The sequence below is a fragment of the Centruroides sculpturatus genome, unplaced genomic scaffold (assembly GCF_000671375.1).
Source record: "Centruroides sculpturatus isolate CEXI.00-Female unplaced genomic scaffold, Cexi_2.0 scaffold1265, whole genome shotgun sequence".
In the NCBI taxonomy this organism is placed as follows: domain Eukaryota; kingdom Metazoa; phylum Arthropoda; class Arachnida; order Scorpiones; family Buthidae; genus Centruroides; species Centruroides sculpturatus.
This window is the reverse complement of record NW_019385602.1, coordinates 199,119-211,246: the sequence shown is the minus strand read 5'-3', so window position 1 is coordinate 211,246 and position 12,128 is coordinate 199,119. Positions and strand designations below refer to the sequence as shown.

At 31.3% G+C, this 12,128-nt stretch overlaps 2 protein-coding genes across 4 annotated transcripts; one reads left to right on the top strand and one right to left on the bottom strand.

Moving 5' to 3' along the window:
- The first annotated feature begins 2,306 nt into the window (after positions 1-2,306).
- LOC111640499 (MICOS complex subunit mic25-b-like) lies at positions 2,307-3,935 on the top strand. The gene has a single exon (XM_023386500.1). The coding sequence runs from the start codon at positions 2,403-2,405 to the stop codon at positions 2,805-2,807; it is 405 nt and encodes a 134-aa protein (XP_023242268.1). The 5' UTR covers positions 2,307-2,402; the 3' UTR covers positions 2,808-3,935.
- Positions 3,936-6,537: 2,602 nt separating this feature from the next.
- LOC111640497 (alpha-(1,3)-fucosyltransferase 9-like) lies at positions 6,538-11,375 on the bottom strand. 3 transcript variants are annotated; one of them, XM_023386499.1, is made up of 3 exons: positions 11,223-11,375; positions 7,300-8,154; positions 6,538-7,221 (listed from the first exon to the last, which is right to left on the bottom strand). In XM_023386499.1, exons 2-3 carry the CDS (start codon positions 8,125-8,127, stop codon positions 6,901-6,903), a joined length of 1,149 nt encoding a protein of 382 aa, XP_023242267.1. In that variant the 5' UTR covers positions 8,128-8,154; positions 11,223-11,375; the 3' UTR covers positions 6,538-6,900. The 3 variants fall into 3 exon arrangements, with proteins under 3 accessions (XP_023242267.1, XP_023242265.1, XP_023242266.1); XM_023386497.1 differs by having other exon boundaries at positions 6,538-8,154; XM_023386498.1 differs by lacking the exon at positions 11,223-11,375 and adding an exon at positions 10,733-10,875 and having other exon boundaries at positions 6,538-8,154.
- Positions 11,376-12,128: the final 753 nt, after the last annotated feature.

Here is a 12,128-nt window from a genome sequence, read left to right as displayed (position 1 = left end):
TATTAATCAATTTCGAATCTATCCATCGAGTGGGAATGCCCGACCATGTAGGGTTTTACCGCTCAATGGTTAGGCTCTGACACTCCTAATTCTACTTAAAGATTTACTTACGACAATAGTCGCACTTATAATTATTTGGTGTTTCTACACCTTTGCACTTCGTCACCTTAACACCTTTGTAACAATTTTTGTCTGGGTCTTCTTATATTTTTGCTTTCTAACGTCTCTAGTTTGTGATTTTCTGGAGTGACTGTTAGAATTTGTGAATGTTTTATTGTCTACTCAATTTTCGCCATTAAGTAAGTATTGTTTGAAATACAAAAAACGGATGAAATATCACCTAACACCTAAAAACACTGGTTGTTGAACTTACCTTACCTGAGTGTCATTGTCCTTCATCGCCATATTTGATTCTAATGCATTTTTGTTGACCTAACAGCATATTTAAAATTAAACGAAAACCGGGAATATATATGTAGTTTATACACATAATGGTTAAATATAACAATTTAAAATTAAAATAAAGATGTGCTTATCCTCAGTTTAAATTTGAAAATTTTTATAAGAGGTCGCCTGAAAAACAACATACGAATGAAAAAAACCTCTGTCTGTAATGGCGGTCACTTGAGTATAGACTTGTGATGACATTTGCTAGCTGGCCACATCAATCAGACATTCACAATTCCAATCTGTTTCGAGATACCTAAGTGAGCGGGATTGCACTCTGAGCATCATTGCTCAACTTTCTAACTAAGCATCATTAATCTGACTCCATTGTTTTAAATAGTTATTTTAAATCTATTTAGTGAACATAAGAAATGAATCAAGATTGACAATTTTTTAATTCGTTACATTGTGAGCGAGAGAACTGTGTCCTTTGAATACAGTATACATATTTAAGTTTAGGTTTATCTTTAGTAAACATCTGCTGTTTACTAAAGATAAACCTAAACTTTTAAACCAAATATGCTAATAGTGTCTTATTTTAAAATAATTATTTTTGAAGTTTGTAGGAGTTATTAAAACTAAAGATTTACGAATGTTCCAGGTTATCCTAAAAAAAAAGGACAAAAATGTTGCCGAGAGGTGTGTTAAACGTAAGTTTGGAAATCGTTTCCGCACTGTTGTCCAAAAATTTTTTGATACTGTGTGGCATCACTAGACTTCTTCGTGTCGTTTTCTTGCAGAGCCAATGTGTTAAGAGGCGGATTATTAGATAATAAGATTGGGGAGCAGAACAGAATTTTCTGTTTATAGCCACCTTTACTCACCAAGAGCGCTGCGCCTAGAATAAAGATCGAATGCAGGCTGAACATATACAAAATGTATATAAAATCTGGCCGCGACTCTGATCACCCGGTCGCTTCTATTATGTACAAGGCCGAACTCGCAATAGCCTGGTAAAAAAAGGACTCTCATAGTGCTTACAGAGCGGAAAGAATAAGAAGAAATGAAAATATGAAGGCTACTGGGTGATTTTTGCATTAATTTTATCTAACCGTCGCCGTACTTCTACTTAATTACTATATTCCTGTCACTTCCTGTAATTTTGTTTAAATTTTAACACTTAGTTTAAATCTAACGAACAAGCTATATATATTAATACTNTTGGAAAAAAAAAAATATAACATCACGGATGCCACAGGCAATATTGACTTCGCTTGGCAAGAATTAAGTGATAAATGCACGAACAAAGTGTGGAAGAAGTTATGGCTGAAGGTATCCAAGAATTCTCAACGAGAAGAGCGTATCGTTAAGTTGGCCAAACTCAACCTAATCGATATAGCAGGACTAGGAGATAGACGAGCAGGATATTGAGGAGTTACAGCAGATTTCTGATGAGAGCCTTACCAACGACGACCTTCAAGAACTGGCAGAACATGGAATTCATGTGGAACTAGAAAATAGAATTCTGAAAACGATGAACCCAAAAAATTCTCTATAGATTTCCTTAGTAAAAGTTTGGTAAGATAACCGAAATTGTTGATCAAATTGTAGCGAATGATCCAGATTTTGAAAGGAGCAAAAGCAAAACGAGGCGTTTTGGATGCGATCTTCCGCTATCGACATTTGCTTAAGGAAAGAAAAAAAAAAGCGACACATGAAACTACAGGAGTTTATCGCAAAAAACAAGAATTTCAGAAAAGTCAGGACCTTCGTCACAAAAAAATGAACTATTAATGGGAAAATATTTTTTTGTAGAAAAAATGAACTATTGTAATTAATATATTATTTTACATTTGTTATTATTCTGTCAAAAATAATAATTAATATTACTTCCGTTTTGCGCCTCTAGTGACCGTTAATATAAGTATCTTTCGTTTTCGACGTTGGAGGTATGCAGGCATGACTTTTGGTTGCCAGGTATCTTTCCTATAGTTAAATTCTTTTTCTAATTGGCGATGGGCGCTTCACAAAGTTCAGGAAGAGAATGCGCGTTGAATATTTCCGTGTCGAGGAATGTTGCGCGTCGTATTATGGGAGAAGAAGAACAGCCACAAAAAAGGAGACGACCTCCCAGCAAGCCTCAACAAATTTCACTAGAAAACAGTGGGAAGAGAACTAAAACCGAAGAACTGTCCAGGATAAATTTAGAATTAAGAAGAATTATGGATAGAAATGCGAGTAGACAATCGGTTATTACTCCTCTGAAAGCCAAAGTCCAGCCTGATTTTTGTGTAGAACTGAAAGATGATCTAATGAGTTGTTTGCAGGAAAACAAGGATCAACCTCTCAACTGTTCCACGAAATTTGAAGATTTTACACGCTGTGCATACGCCAAAAGAGAAGAGATTAAATCTATTTAGTGATGGTTGAAAACTAGAATTTTATAGACAAAGTTTTTCATTGAAAAGAAAGAATATATGTAGACACATAAATAAAGTTTTAGTTAAAACTTTTATAATAGGAAGAATGTACAGAAATTGTGAAGAATGATAAGAAATTAAAAATATACAGAGTTAGAAATAATATAATAGTTTTATTTTTTTAATAATAAGTTCAGTGTATTAATGAATAACAAGTGTTTGGTTAAATTATAAAAAATTATGTGATACTGTATAATTACTGAAAAGGAATAATTGGAAAGAATATTAAATACTTAATTTAACTACATGATTCATTTATATAATTAAATATTATAGGTTTGTGTTGGAAACCATCATCCATATGAATGAAATTAGGTTGTCTTATTTACAGTATGAGATTTATAAAATTTTCAAGTGATCAATATAAAATTTGCCTTATAAGATTAAAAACCATTGAAACTATAAAAGCAATCTCCAGAATGTTTTTTAAATATTTAAGTGTTAATTTTTCTAGAGAGAGTAGATTAGATTAAGTTTATTCATTTTTTCTGATATTGGAGACTACATATACTGGAGATTTTATTATTACATTTTGTGAAAATAAAACTTATGAATAAGAGTTTAAAATTGTAGTAATTAAAATATATTGTTTATATACATTATCATGTAACTAAAACATTTTTTAAATTATTGAGAGTAAAATGAGATAGTTTTGTTCTGAAAAAATTGACTATAATATCTCTAATATAATTTAAAAAATACTGATTTGTTCATTTAAATATGTAAGTAAAATTTTCTCTATAATCTTTTATTACATCTAATGTTAGTGTGTTCTAAAAATGTATTTAACACCATGTAATTATAAAATATAACATTTATATTTTGATTCAAAACTAATACATTTAGCATCTAAACTATGCATGAAGCTAAATTACTTTAATCCTAGAAATTAGAAAAGGCTTTCAGAACACAAATTGACAGTAATGAGAAATTACTATTGCATTTATTTATCATTATTGTTCTTCATTATTATGGTCACATCAATATGAAAATAAGTTGTTAATTTTTTTGATTACATAAAAATTTTGTATATATAAATTTACAATGGAATAAAAAAGTTGAAATTGATACTTATTTATTGAAATATTAAATTCTGTTTTACTTTGTTAGGAAACTCAAAAGACAAGGAATTTTAGTTAATAGGATTCTTCCAGTCGACTCGTGATCTTTGTGATATCGTTAAATTAAATAACGACTATATTATCGGATAGTTTCCGTTAGGCTGATTTTTTATCTTCGATAGAATACACAATAGTAATTTTATGTAACAGAAAATGTGGATCATAAACAACATTCTATATCTTTCATTTTATGCGCTGTTGCTTGCAAAATAAAGTGTAACTCGTTAATTCGTATCGTTACATATATAGAGGAGAGATTACTTCTTGATATGAGCCGTTATGCTGTGTGTGCTTTTGTTGTTAATAACAGCCGAAACCGGGAGGGATTTATGAATATACGAAAACAAACAGGTGAATATGTCACGTCATCTCTCTTGAAAACAGATATAAAATATAGTTAAATTAATAATATTTATATATATATATTGAAGTCTCGATTTTCCACGTCATTGTAACTTAGGTGTTCAGAATTTCAGTTATTTTTGAAAAATGAATATTGTGTTTTACTTCCGTTTTTCTTCATTAAAATTGTAATACGAACTATTTTCATTCTTCAGGTTTACGTATTCTTACTCCCCCCGCTGTTATGTATACATAACAAGGAAAGTATGAAAATCGTGTCAAATTTTACCCTCCGGGTTTTTTGAAAATCTCCACGTTTTAAGACTCCCTGAATCCAAAAAACGTATTTTTTTAAAAATTCCGTGGATATGTGTGTGTGTTGGTGTCTATTTTGTTTAATATCTCAGTACGGGATGAAAATAAATAAACGAAATTTGGCATAGTAACTTCTATATAAGGTGTATTGATGCTATTAAATTTTGGTTGTGAAAAGTCAAGGGGATGGAGAGAGAGAGGGTGGTCACGTGTAATATCTCTCGTGGGATCAGACTTAATGAAGATTTTACTTGTTAGCATTTACAGTGTTTTATAAAAGTCATCTCTACTCTCAAAACTAAGTCTTTTGCTATATTATAATAATTAAAATTATATATTAAAAAAATGTATAACAAAATCTCATAACAGATGGCGCCACATATAATTTTAGTTAGTTATTTTGATTAATAATACTTATGTCTGTCTTATTCTGCCTTGTGAACAATAATGAAGTTTTTCAAAGCCTATCGTGGGTTTGGTCATGCCCACAATGAATGGGGACGGCAGAGTAAGGAAGGATGGGTGCCCAATATATCCGGAATTATGAAAAATTCCTATTGTTCGGCTGGATTTGATATCTCTGGTCTCCAAAGAAGTAGGCTGTCGCCTTAACCGCCTCGATTATCGATCTATCTTATCGTGTAGGAAAAGAAAAACATGTTTCCAAATTTGATTGCGGGTTCTTCTGCTCATCACTTTTTTCAAGTTGGTTTTTTTCCCACACTGTGTTCAGAATTTATTACTCTGATGGCGTATTCTGTAGGCTGAGTTAGAGTTAAAGTAAACGTTAAATCTAGAGTTTTCAAGAAATTGGCATTCACAAAGTAGTCAAGTAACCCTAATAGATTCAGTTAATTTTTACTCGATGAGATTGGTAGTTTAGAGTTAAAATCGAGAGTTGATGCTTGGCAATTGCGCTCGTTTTAACATGGCGGAAATGATAGAAAATTTAGAATAATTTGAAATATCCGCAATACTTTCGAAGTCGATGTTGTGATTTCTGTGTAGGAAAAATTAATGGTGAGAGAAGAAATGATTTGGAACAAAGGTGTGAAAATGAATTTATTTTTTATACGGTATAAAAAATGATTCAGAAAGATGTTTATTAGGTCGATTTAGTGAAAAACTTCAACAGCAACGTTCAAGAAAAAAATATTATGAGACCTCTAGAACAAATTCTTATAGCTTTCCTACTAATTCTAGTAATAATTCTTTCTCGAAAGTGCTGAAATTACATCGTACATTGATATGTACGATGTAATTTCCACTATTTTCTATACACGTGTTTTCTTGCAACCAATAAGACGCAACTTACAAAAGATTACTTATTTAATTTCGAATACAGGATTGTTTTAGAACGTTGGTATTTCGCTACTCTAGAGTTATATTTTTATCTGAATACGGAAGATGGATAACTCGTAATCTGACTCCGAGTTAAATTTAAACTGGAGTTCCTCAACTTTCTAACTCAGTCTACAGAATACGGCCGTGAAACTTTGTATCCTTAGTAGTCACTATTTGTACTGTACTGCTAGTGACGAACCACCTTTACGTTTTATCACTTTATACTGTTAAACAATTACCATAACTTTTTAATGCGTAAATTATTTTAAGTTTCGTATAGAACTAATGAAAATTTGACACTTAATAATTGAATTAAACTGTTGGTATCATTAAATTCTCGTTGAAATATGTAGAATTCGTCATTCTACATATTTCAACATTCGGTGAAGATAATGCTATCGTCATGAAATGTTAAAAGATCACTCACGATCAAGAACGTAAGGGCCCCCACCAGTGGGCGAGTGGTCTCCGTTGCCGCTCATCGTAGTGGTGACCAGACCCTAAAGACTGGGAGGTTCGTCGTGGGTTCGCGCCACGGTCGGACAGGCTGGCTGCTTGGAGTTTTCCGGGTTTTCTCCTTGCCTATAACGACTGAATAGGAGGCCAGTTCCCCATAAAAGTCCTCCCGGAAGGCATTTATTTCCCGCGCGTACGTATGGCTGTTTGATACAGCCGGCTAATCGGTCGCCTAGCGATCATACACATATCCATGTCTACTCGGAGAAAGAGCCTACATTGAGCTAAAATCTCCATATAAAACACCATCGAAGAAGAGGGAAAGAACGTAAGTTTTCCATAGACTTTATTTCATAGTAAACAATTAACAATTTTTACAATAAATACTTCAAAACAGCATTAAAATTTGTAAGATTAGAGGAAATTTCATAAAGGATTTAGCAAATTTAACATATTCATTCAATCTTTACAAATCCTTTATCCGGTATCCATCGATGGCAATCCGCATCATCCATCCACCACTTTTTGAAATTATGACGAATGCTGGAAGTAACGGGTTCGTGCAATTTATCACAAAGATAACAAGTCCAAGGATATAAATACGATTTAAACTGTTTTTTCCACTGAAAATATTCGGCTAAAGCAGTGGAACCGTTCATAATCTTCTTCATGTAAGTCGCCAAATCTCGTGGATTGGGAAAATTCTTAGTATCAATAAAGGAGCCGGCCGGTGCCACATTCGTATAATCCGCGCCTCCAAACACCACCGGAATAATCTGATAATTGAAAACGTTGAAAAACTTCTCCGTGACGTAATCTTTACAGATAGAATTTTCAAAAGATAGATAAAATACATAATTTTTTAGTAGTTTCTGATAGCAGTATTCGGATTGGGAAGGGAAACATGTTTTATTTCCACATTTTCCGTACACGTCTATCTGTATATGGCGAGAAAGTTCTTTAACATAATCTTCTCGACGTCCGTCTGTCTTACAGTCGCTAGAAAACCAGATGACAGGTTTCCTTCCGGATAATTCCGCGCGGAAATCGTATTTCGTATCCGTCTTACCAATGAATCCATACTTGACTATAATATCTGAATCGCTTCTGTAATTCATAGTCCAGTTGAAGATCCCTTCCATGGCTGTTAGATTTTCGTGTATCAACCACGGTGCTTCCAAATTATAGGCAATCCAGCGCTGGTCTGGATGTCTGTACTTCGGCATATCATAAAGCTTAGTATCCAAAAGATGGAAAAGTATAGCATCTGCTTTTCTTATTCTTTTTCTGTCTGATGTAACGTGGCATTTAACATTAGGACAGCCATATTTGATAAAAGAAAACTGACCATTCTGCAGTGAATAATAATTTATAGTTTTCTTGATTCCGTTCCACGGAGTCCATAACAATAATAATTTACTTCTGGATTGATTATTTATTGGTATTATCTTATATTGTTCGAAATTGACTTGCCTAGATTCGTAAACTTGGTGGAAGGGAAGCTTTTTGTCTTTGTATTTTTCGGGAAGAATCTCGTGATTTTTGTTCGAAATTTTTAACGTGATATACTCCAAATAGTCTTCTTCGTCGTCATTTCCACGGAAATACATGTATGTAATGATAAATATGCATGATAACACAATTCCGTAGATGATATACTTTCTGATCTGCCTAGATGACATAGTGGTAGAATAAAATTATAAGGGTACCTATTTTATAAATATATATGTATTTGTTAGTACATGCTGTTTTGTATATATATATATATATATTTACTACTTTAATCAATAAAACTACAGATGCCAAAAAATCATTGATTTTTTGGCATCTGTAGTTTGATCGTCATAAGTAGCATTTAAAGACAAAATTATATTTAATGTATTTATCTGTTTGTTTTGCGCATCAGTTTTTGTTATTGCATCGCTTGCTTGATGTAATAACAAAACGAAAATTATCTGTCATATTTAGGTGTTTCTTACGATACATGACATAATAAAATATCCAATAATTAAGTACCAAATACACCTGCAAATGACCTCAATAGATTTTACTTAATAATCTAAGAAATTTGCTATTAATATAAACTTATCCCGCAAATAACATATGGCAGCCTACCGATTCCCAGTGTCGCGGTGAAATCTCATTTAGTACTCGTTTAATTTTTAATGGCGTTTTTTAATGATATTTCTTGATTAATTTGTTATTATTTTTAACTTATTGACTAAAAAATAGTAAAGGTTTTTAATTATAGAATTCTAATAAAAGTATTGATATGTATGAATATTTCGTTTTCTAAGAGATTCATTCCCTAAATTATTAATGACTGATTGGCGGCCCGTGAATCGAATCCAGTCCTCTAGGCCGTTTCTTATGGCCACTGCATCATCTTTCTAGTAACCATATAATTCAGCCGTCATAAACAGCCGAACCCGCCAGTCCACTGAAACTGGTAGTTGGTCACGAGTTCGCGCAAGATCGACGGGCTGTCGAGGTTTGCTTCATGTGTATAATATTTAAATAGGTTCCATGAGACTTCCCACTATAATTTCGAATTTTTATTATTTTTCTGTTATTAAGAAAGAGCACAAGCAAGTTTTTTATACGACAAAATTCTCAAGATCATTTCACAGTTAAAGCTGTGCTAATTTGACTCTTATTAGTATCAAACAAATAAACTTTCGATAAACAATCGACACAAGCTAGTGATTATTTTTACTTATATTTGAATATTTCAGAAATATAAGTTTATTTGTCAATAGTAATCCGATATTTTATCAAGAAAGTTGGCACGCTTTGCGACTTCACTACGGGTGATCACAAATGCATTGCATAATGCTTTTACAATCTGTGCTTATGATAAAAGAATATTCCTAATCGTATAAATTTCCACATTTCGAAGGGAAATACTTCTTTCGAGTGCCAATAATGAGTTGTTTGCAAAACGAAATGATTCTTTATGGCTCAAGAAACGAGTGTGCATTGTCCCCCGAGCACCACAAAGAAAAATTTTCGCTTTCGATTCTTATATACAGTATGTCAATATTTTATAAAAGTCAATGTTAATATTTAACAGATGATGATAAATATTATATTTTACTACGATATTTTCTTAATTAATGAATACCCCCCACAAGTTATTACTATAATAAATTCCATTATAAAATTTTCTTAATTTTAAGTAAACCACGATATGTTTTACAAGTTTGGTGTTGATGATTAAGACGTGCAGAGATATAATTATTAATTAAAAAAGTTACAAAGTTACCATTAAACTCAATAAACTTTGAATTAAATAATACGACTTATTTGGATTTTTATCGAGAGAAGAGTTATTCGAGTCAAACGAAACCATAAATAACATTAGAAACATTTATTTTCCTATTCTAAACTTTTAAGTATTTATTACTACATCGAATAAATTATATTTTACATTTGTAATTAACTGTTTAGAGCCGTGGTTTAGAGTATTGATGCATTTCCTATAATCCAGCCATGAGCAACCCGCGACCCGTCAAGTGCAATTGATCCTCAGGTGCATTTTATTTTCCCGCTTTCTATCTCGTGCCATTACGTAATCCTAATTAAGCTGATATTCGTCACGAAGAAGCTTGACCAGTAAAAAGACGAGAATAAACTATGTAGCACTATTACTAATCCGCATATCATTAGCATATATTATTCTAGTAACTACAGGTATACCTCGCCTTACGTCGGTAATTGGTTCCAGGAAAACGACGTAAGTCGAAAAACGACGTAAGTCGAATTTACCTGTCTCCGAATCTACTTATCACTAGGAAAGCATTTTAAATAATATATGGTTAATAAAAATCTATTTTAAGCTTACAAACAAATAAATTTTAGTTTTTAATATAGTACAAAAAAAATAATCTAAATTTACGAATGCGTGTACTGTAAATACAGTACATACTTGTATATATTTTAATATGATTTTATGTGCTTTAAACGTTTATCTAGTGATATTACGACTTCAATATTTGTGGCGGACAGACGTAAAGTCGAATAAAATGACTTAAACTTGATTTTTATTTTTCCATATACTTTTTTACAAGCGACGTATAATCGGGAACGACGTAACTCGAAACGACGTAAGTCGAGGTATGCCTGTAGTATGAAGTATGTTGATACTAGGTATGCTCAAAGCCCGCAATTCAAAGAAAAAAATGAAGCCTACGAAGTTCACTTTGGCTCACAGCCAGAAAGGATTGCTCATCACTGCTATAATCTGTCGATATGTCAATTAAGCATAATCTATAAGAAAAGATTTACCTGAGATTTAAATTCGGCGTCTAATCATGGAAATGTTTACGAAGATAACTTAGTACACGGCACACGTACATATAAATATTACCCAAGATAATTATTAGGAGAAATACTTTGATTTGTCACATTTTGCTCGTTAAGGAAGGAAATATATATGATGCATATAAATGTATATTATATATACTGTATATTTATCGAACGAACACCATTAATATATTCGATAATTCACCTAGATAATTAAAATGTCACAACTCAGCAAACTTCCTTTAAAACGAAATTCATAAAAATGCTATTTCTCAAATATGATAAAATTACTCTTTAATTAAATTTACTAATTATTATACAATAGAAATTGGATTTATAAGAGCCGTCTTAAAAATGATTAAGTCTTACATTTAAAAAGATGATCGTTAGTCATAATCAGTTTTTTTTTTAAATTTAAAAACATTTATGATCTTAACCTGTGATTTTTTAAATTTTTCAATACATTACTTACCTCTAACGAAGATTTATGCAAGTTCTTAAAATATCTGATGAACAAACGGATTAAACATTAGAGGAACTTCATTTCTCAGACATAAAAATATTCGTTAAAACTGATTTCATATCACTATTTTTAAATGTTTTTATCCTTTTGTTTTCTCTCTGCAACATATACACAACTTTAATTTTTATATTTAAATATAACTAATAAATATTAAGATATTACAAATTATAAAGTAACTGTTCACAAATGTGTTTAAAATATAAAAAACCTCCATGTAAAGATTCTTCCACAAAGCCCATATTCGGAATAGACGGATAGAAAAAGAATGCGAAAGAAATTGCCAGCCTAACGGTGGGGTAAAAAAAAAATTTTGATTACGACAATGGATCGTTTTAGAAGAAATAGTTTGGCAAAAGCGCCAAAGAATCCAATTAAAGCGACCAATAGTTTGGGATTTAATGATTTTATCGACGTGTTCTTTCAATATAAGTTTAGAATCGAAAATGACTTCCAAGATATATGCAATAAACTGCACCATATAATTTTTTTTAAATAAATTAAAAATAATGCTTTATTGCTGTTATCAAATGTAAAAAATTTTTAATTTATCATGAATGTATTTTTCTTTCATTTCGATTCCTCTACACTCTAAATAAAAACTTAAATAAATATTAAAAAAACTATAAGAAAATATTCTGTAAAATTATATGTAATAAATATGTACTAATTATTATAAATTGAAATAAACAAAAATAAAAAACCAAATTTATTTCAACAACTTCATACTTAAAAATACAATATTAAAAATCATTTTAATACAGTTTCTTTACATACATTTAAAAATATACTTCTTGGATATACATTTAACTATTTTCTGGTGATTAAGAAAAATACATTCATCCTATTAACAAAATT

Coding starts and splice junctions, on each gene's coding strand:
- LOC111640499 (XM_023386500.1), top strand. CDS start 2,403: ATGGGCGCTTCACAAAGTTCAGGAAGAGAATGCGCGTTGAATATTTCC.
- LOC111640497 (XM_023386497.1), bottom strand. CDS start 8,127: ATGTCATCTAGGCAGATCAGAAAGTATATCATCTACGGAATTGTGTTA.